Below are 8,192 nucleotides of genomic sequence, written 5' to 3'. Positions count from 1 at the left end.
AAACTGCGCATGCGCGGAGAAACCTCTCAGCCAATAGAACGAGGCTTCTGAGCGGCATGACGCATGCGCACTACGCCTCGGTGCTGACGCACGTTCGGCGCTATCTCTGCCGCAGCCGCTAGATGGCAGCAGAGCCCGCAGAAAGAACGTCACTTGGAGTCACGTGACCGCACATCCAATAGGGAAGTAGTGTGCGGAATTCTGTTGACACAAGCGGTATCTCGTGTTCATGCGAACTTGTAGTTCCCCTAGAGGCTTCCTATATAAGAATCAGATGACAAGAACTTCCTAAGGAACTACAAGTCCCGCAAAGCCTTTCAAGGCAGGAGACCAGCAGGGCATTCTGGGAGGTGTAGTCCCGCGTAAGCGTCATAGAATGCTCAGTGCAGAGTGCACCCCAAGGGATACATAACACATCAGGGCATGAAGACAGACGTGACGTGGCAGCCGGCCCCTCCTCCATATGGCCCCTCCCTTCTTCCTGCTGATTGGCGCCCTGCCAGTCTAAGCCCGCTCCTCATTGGCCGGAGCTGACAGGCGCCGCGCTGTGATTGGCTGTCCGCCGGCGCTGCTGCTATTGGTCGGGTGTGTTTGTGTCTTGGCCCCGCGGGAGGCGCTGGATTGGCTGGAGCCGTCCTCTGGGGCGGGGACTGGAGCCCCGGTCTATCCTGGAGCTGGATCCCGGCTCAGAACGCAGAAGAGCGGGACGCAGGAGGATGGCGGGGCTCGGGCATTGCGGGGTCTTCCTGGTGCTGCTGCTGGCGGCCTCAGCTGAGCGGAGCCGGGCCAAGGAGAGCGTCAGACCCGGTGAGAGACCATGTGAGGGTTAATACTGGGGGAGAGAGACCATGTGAGGGGTAATACTGGGGATAGGCCATGTGAGGGGTAATACTGGGGATAGACCATGTGAGGGGTAATACTGGGGGGTGAGATCATGTGAGGGGTAATACTGGGGATAGACCATGTGAGGGGTAATACTGGGGATAGACCATGTGAGGGGTAATACTGGGGGGTGACACCATGTGAGGGGTAATACTGGGGGGTGACACCATGTGAGGGGTAATACTGGGGGGTGACACCATGTGAGGGGTAATACTGGGGGGTGACACCATGTGAGGGGTAATACTGGGGGGTGACACCATGTGAGGGGTAATACTGGGGGGTGACACCATGTGAGGGGTAATACTGGGGGGTGACACCATGTGAGGGGTAATACTGGGGGGTGACACCATGTGAGGGGTAATACTGGGGGGTGACACCATGTGAGGGGTAATACTGGGGGGTGACACCATGTGAGGGGTAATACTGGGGGGTGACACCATGTGAGGGGTAATACTGGGGGGTGACACCATGTGAGGGGTAATACTGGGGGGTGACACCATGTGAGGGGTAATACTGGGGGGAGGCACCATGTGAGGGGTAATACTGGGGGGTGACACCATGTGAGGGGTAATACTGGGGGGTGACACCATGTGAGGGGTAATACTGGGGGGTGACACCATGTGAGGGGTAATACTGGGGGGTGACACCATGTGAGGGGTAATACTGGGGGGTGACACCATGTGAGGGGTAATACTGGGGGTGAGATCATGTGAGGGGTAATACTGGGGATAGACCATGTGAGGGGTAATACTGGGGGGTGACACCATGTGAGGGGTAATACTGGGGGTGAGATCATGTGAGGGGTAATACTGGGAATAGACCATGTGAGGGGTAATACTGGGGGGAGAGACCATGTGAGGGGTAATACTGGGGGGTGACACCATGTGAGGGGTAATACTGGGGGGGGGGAGACACCATGTGAGGGGTAATACTGGGGGGTGAGATCATGTGAGGGGTAATACTGGGGGGAGAGACCATGTGAGGGGTAATACTGGGGATAGACCATGTGAGGGGTAATACTGGGGGGTGACACCATGTGAGGGGTAATACTGGGGGGTGACACCATGTGAGGGGTAATACTGGGGGGTGACACCATGTGAGGGGTAATACTGGGGGGAGACACCATGTGAGGGGCAGTACTGGGGGGTGACACCATGTGAGGGGTAATACTGGGGGGTGACACCATGTGAGGGGTAATACTGGGGGGTGACACCATGTGAGGGGTAATACTGGGGGTGAGATCATGTGAGGGGTAATACTGGGGATAGACCATGTGAGGGGTAATACTGGGGGGTGACACCATGTGAGGGGTAATACTGGGGGTGAGATCATGTGAGGGGTAATACTGGGAATAGACCATGTGAGGGGTAATACTGGGGGGTGACACCATGTGAGGGGTAATACTGGGGGGGAGAGACCATGTGAGGGGTAATACTGGGGGGTGACACCATGTGAGGGGTAATACTGGGGGGGAGACACCATGTGAGGGGTAATACTGGGGGGTGAGATCATGTGAGGGGTAATACTGGGGGGTGAGATCATGTGAGGGGTAATACTGGGGGGAGAGACCATGTGAGGGGCAGTACTGGGGGTGACACCATGTGAGGGGTAATACTGGGGATAGACCATGTGAGGGGTAATACTGGGGGGTGACACCATGTGAGGGGTAATACTGGGGGGTGACACCATGTGAGGGGTAATACTGGGGGGTGACACCATGTGAGGGGTAATACTGGGGGGAGACACCATGTGAGGGGTAATACTGGGGGGAGACACCATGTGAGGGGCAGTACTGGGGGTGACACCATGTGAGGGGCAATACTGGGGGGTGACACCATGTGAGGGGTAATACTGGGGGGTGACACCATGTGAGGGGTAATACTGGGGGTGAGATCATGTGAGGGGTAATACTGGGGATAGACCATGTGAGGGGTAATACTGGGGGGTGACACCATGTGAGGGGTAATACTGGGGGGTGACACCATGTGAGGGGTAATACTGGGGGGAGACACCATGTGAGGGGCAGTACTGGGGGTGACACCATGTGAGGGGTAATACTGGGGGGTGACACCATGTGATGGGTAATACTGGGGGGTGAGATCATGTGAGGGGTAATACTGGGGATAGACCATGTGAGGGGTAATACTGGGGGGTGACACCATGTGAGGGGTAATACTGGGGGTGAGATCATGTGAGGGGTAATACTGGGGATAGACCATGTGAGGGGTAATACTGGGGGGTGACACCATGTGAGGGGTAATACTGGGGGGGAGAGACCATGTGAGGGGTAATACTGGGGGGTGACACCATGTGAGGGGTAATACTGGGGGGGGGGACCATGTGAGGGATAATACTGGGGGGTGACATCATGTGAGGGGTAATACTGGGGGGTGACAACATGTGAGGGGCAATACTGGAGGGAGACACCATGTGAGGGGTAATACTGGGGGGTGACACCATGTGAGGGGTAATACTGGGGGGTGACACCATGTGAGGGGTAATACTGGGGGGTGACACCATGTGAGGGGTAATACTGGGGGGTGACACCATGTGAGGGGTAATACTGGGGGGTGACACCATGTGAGGGGTAATACTGGGGGGTGACACCATGTGAGGGGTAATACTGGGGGGTGACACCATGTGAGGGGTAATACTGGGGGGTGACACCATGTGAGGGGTAATACTGGGGGGTGACACCATGTGAGGGGTAATACTGGGGGGGAGACATAATGTGAGGGGTAATCCTGGGGGAAGACACCATGTGAGGGGTAATACTGGGGGGGGGGAGACACCATGTGAGGGGTAATACTGGGGGGGAGACACCATGTGAGGGGTAATACTTGGGGGGTTACACCATGTGAGGGGTAATACTGGGGGGAGACACCATGTGAGGGGTAATACTGGGGGGAGACACCATGTGAGGGGTAATACTGGGGGGTGACACCATGTGAGGGGTAATACTGGGGGGAGAGACCATGTGAGGGGTAATACTGGGGGGTGACACCATGTGAGGGGTAATACTGGGGGGGGGACCATGTGAGGGATAATACTGGGGGGTGACATCATGTGAGGGGTAATACTGGGGGGTGACAACATGTGAGGGGCAATACTGGAGGGAGACACCATGTGAGGGGTAATACTGGGGGGTGACACCATGTGAGGGGTAATACTGGGGGGTGACACCATGTGAGGGGTAATACTGGGGGGTGACACCATGTGAGGGGTAATACTGGGGGGTGACACCATGTGAGGGGTAATACTGGGGGGTGACACCATGTGAGGGGTAATACTGGGGGGTGACATCATGTGAGGGGTAATCCTGGGGGAAGACACCATGTGAGGGGTAATCCTGGGGGAAGACACCATGTGAGGGGTAATACTGGGGGGGGAGACACCATGTGAGGGGTAATACTGGGGGGGAGACACCATGTGAGGGGTAATACTTGGGGGGTTACACCATGTGAGGGGTAATACTGGGGGGAGACACCATGTGAGGGGTAATACTGGGGGGAGACACCATGTGAGGGGTAATACTGGGGGGTGACACCATGTGAGGGGTAATACTGGGGGGTGACACCATGTGAGGGGTAATACTGGGGGGGGAGACACCATGTGAGGGGTAATACTGGGGGGTGAGATCATGTGAGGGGTAATACTGGGGGGTGAGATCATGTGAGGGGTAATACTGGGGGGTGAGATCATGTGAGGGGTAATACTGGGGGGTGAGATCATGTGAGGGGTAATACTGGGGGGTGACACCATGTGAGGGGTAATACTGGGGGGGGAGACACCATGTGAGGGGTAATACTGGGGGGTGAGATCATGTGAGGGGTAATACTGGGGGGTGACACCATGTGAGGGGTAATACTGGGGGGTGACACCATGTGAGGGGTAATACTGGGGGGTGAGATCATGTGAGGGGTAATACTGGGGGGTGAGATCATGTGAGGGGTAATACTGGGGGGTGACACCATGTGAGGGGTAATACTGGGGGGTGACACCATGTGAGGGGTAATACTGGGGAGAGACCATGTGAGGGGTAATACTGGGGGGTGACACCATGTGAGGGGTAATACTGGGGAGAGACCATGTGAGGGGTAATACTGGGGGGTGACACCATGTGAGGGGCAATGCTTGGGGTAGAGTCCATAGGGGGGCAATGCTTGGGGGAGAGACCATATTGGAGGGTCAATACTGGGGGGAGACCATAGTGGGGCAATACTGGTGGAGGGGACACCACGGGGGTCAATACTTGAGGGAGGGGCCATAGGGGGTCAATACTGAGGGGGGGGGGGACAATACTGGGGGGAGAGACTATGGATAAGGCATAATTCTAGAAGGAAAGGGCATATGGGGCAATACTGGGGTAGAGACTATGTGAGGGGTAGTGACAATATGGGGGGGGGCAAAACTTTAGAGGAGAGAGGATGTGGGGGGTGAGATCATGTGAGGGGAACAATGTGAAGGATCACCTAAAATATCCACTCCTAGTGTATTTACTCCGGTTTCCCCTCTACCTCAGAAACTTTTTTGCTACCCTCTACCTCTACCACATAGATTTAGTAAGGTTGGTCAAAAAATGATTGTATCATTAGTGTCCACCATTAACTATACAATCCTGCCGATGATCGAGCGTTTCCGATCATCGAATTATTTTTTTTTTCCGGTCCTACTCACCGATTTTAAGTGAATCAATATGTCTTTTTCGGGTTGATCCCATCAATTTGATCGGAACGGTTAGCATGTTTTTGCCCATTAGTAGGCATGACTGTCAGTTTCCGACTGATTATAACGCGATCGTCTGCGGGGTTGTATTGTTAATGACCACTTTTGCACAGACCATGTCCAATCTCCAATCATTAAAATGAAAAATTAAGCAGCGATCTGGTTTGTCCTTCAGTGCATGCAAGGGTACGTACAGACATGCGACTATAGTCGTTTAAAACGATCGTTACCGACGGCATTGCCCGACGATCGTTCGTAAAAAGTGCACGAACGATCATTAAAACGACCGACCAACGAGATATGTCGTTGGTAAAGAACGATCCATTCTGCCAGATCTTTTCCAATGACTATCGTTTAAAAAGTAATGTCTGTACAACGATCGGTCGTTGATCGTTCGTTCTCAAAGCTTTGCACGTGCTCAAACAGTTCTTTTTGACACTTGTGTTTGAAATCAGTTTATACATCATGTTGCGCACGCAACGCTCGTTCCAAGATCGTTCGTACACGAACGATGTTCAAAGTAGCCTTTCTTCAAACGATCATCGGCCGATACCTCCTTTAACATCGTTCGTCGTTCAGAACGAACGATCGTTATCGTATGTCTGTACGTACCCTTAGGCTCAGGCTTTCAGTATACACCACTTACAGACACAATGCATCTGCACACAGTGCATGAACCTGCCAGGTGAAACGCATAGACCAGAGGATGCTAGTCTAGTTCTGGGGACCCAGCAGGAAACCTCATAGGGTACAGTTGTCCTATCACAGCGCCCTCTACAGCACAAAGCATTGTGATTGGCCAAATAGGCTGGGCGTAGTTTCCAACAACCTATTGGAATGCTAGGAGTTCGTCTACCCAGTCAAATTGCAGGAATTTCCGTATGAGGTTTCCTGCTTTACCTCTAAACTAGACTAAAAGCAACCAGTGTGAACCCCGCACACCAGGCAGGATGTACCCATTCCAGGGAATAGGGGGGGGGGGGGGGAAGCCCCACAGTGAGTGGAACTCACAAAAGGAGGAACACTTGTCACAAACATCTAAGCCATGTTTGTATGATCCTCCTGGCGTCGGTCAGCTGGGCGCGGAGAAAAGCCAAGTGAAGGCTCTCCCCATGCTAGGCAAAGTAGAGGGCATAATTGCATGCATTTGGAATGGGCGCCGGTAGACTTGGGCGCAGGATACAGCCGGTATATAGCTGATCCTGCTTCTGCACAAGTCCTGGCCATGTTAATTACTATTCCCCCTCCAGGCCGCCATGGATAGTGGGGGAATGATGTAATTCGACTTCCAGCGATTGCTGGAGGCCGAATATTATTGTGTTTTAAAAGCAACTTCGGCTTGATCTTCTGACGGCGCTGACGTTACTCACTGAGCGCCGCTATAGATGTGATTCCTATTACGGTCTATGGTGGCGCCGGCTGCGCCCAAATCTACCTGCACTGAAAAGCACTGCGCCGACATAAATATATCCCCCTATTATCTAGACCAGCCTTTCTCAACCTTTTTACCATGGAGGAACCCTGTAAATAACTTTTGGATCTCAAGGAACCCCTGCAAACAATTTTTTTGGTCTCGAGGAACCCCTACATTTTATTTTTCAGGAGGCATGGTCTTTAAGTAGGTTAGGCTGCTAATTTCACCATCTCCTATTACAGTGCCACTCATTATACTGTCTCCTGACCCCCCAATTTAGTGCTTCTTGTTACAGTACCACCTATTATGGTGTGCTGTATTATACTTCCCCCACGATGGGGTAAAATGCCAAGGAACCCCTGCAGAGTCCTCAAGGAACCCTGGGGTTCCAGGGAACCCTGGTTGAGAAAGCCTGATCTAGACTGTCCCCTAGTGGCGTAATATGGGGTCTGGCGATTGCCGGCTGCTGAATTACAGTGAGAGACGTACCCAGCTGCAGAGCTATAACTTTTTATGTACAGCGGTGCCCAAGTCCGGTGCTGTGTGGCGGCTAGCGAGCGCCAGAATGACCTGCTCCGTATCAGCCCTCCTATGATCTGGGCAGCTATTCCGATAAGACCTGAAAGTCTCATAGCATAAGGCTGTGTTCACACTGGAAACTGTGTTGCCTTCCTTGGAAAAACAGGAAAACACAACGAAAAAAACTCGCACCGCACATCATGCAACCTTTAGTTCGCATAAAGTGAAACCTGGTCAATAAGTATGCTTCACTGTCACTGTTAACCCACGTGTTATTCAGTCGTTATTCAGCGGCAGGAGACTGTTAGACGGCGATTTCGCTGTCTAATTACTTAAAGAGGAGCTGTTAGGTATTGGGTCTCAGAGAAAATAAACACATATATCAGTAGCTAAAGATTGGCTGTACTTACATTACATATGCATTTCACTGTCCACGTTTGGATTTCACAGAATTTGTATATAGTATATGCAGAGATAGATGCTCCTGACAGCTCATGGCAGGCTCCATGTTTGTGAAGCCAAATGTGTCGTCATGTCCTGCCTGCTTCTGATCACAGATAAGCTAGTTCTTGAACAACACGGTGTGCAGTGAATATTAATGAGCCATGTGGCTAGGAACAATAGCTGACTCCTGCAGTGTAGTCTGCCCGAG

At 52.8% G+C, this 8,192-nt stretch overlaps 1 protein-coding gene across 1 annotated transcript in view; it reads left to right on the top strand.

Annotated features, from left to right (window-relative positions):
• The first annotated feature begins 611 nt into the window (after positions 1-611).
• Positions 612-8,192, top strand: part of PLOD3 (procollagen-lysine,2-oxoglutarate 5-dioxygenase 3) — an 84,791-nt gene continuing 77,210 nt past the window's right edge. Inside the window, exon 1 of the mRNA XM_068273903.1 lies at positions 612-807. Within this exon, the coding sequence (XP_068130004.1) occupies positions 717-807 (91 nt within the window). The 5' untranslated portion in view covers positions 612-716. The remainder of the gene's footprint in view (positions 808-8,192) is intronic.

The sequence above is a fragment of the Hyperolius riggenbachi genome, chromosome 3, assembly GCF_040937935.1.
Source record: "Hyperolius riggenbachi isolate aHypRig1 chromosome 3, aHypRig1.pri, whole genome shotgun sequence".
NCBI lineage: Eukaryota > Metazoa > Chordata > Amphibia > Anura > Hyperoliidae > Hyperolius > Hyperolius riggenbachi.
This window is presented reverse-complemented; position numbering and strand designations above follow the sequence as displayed.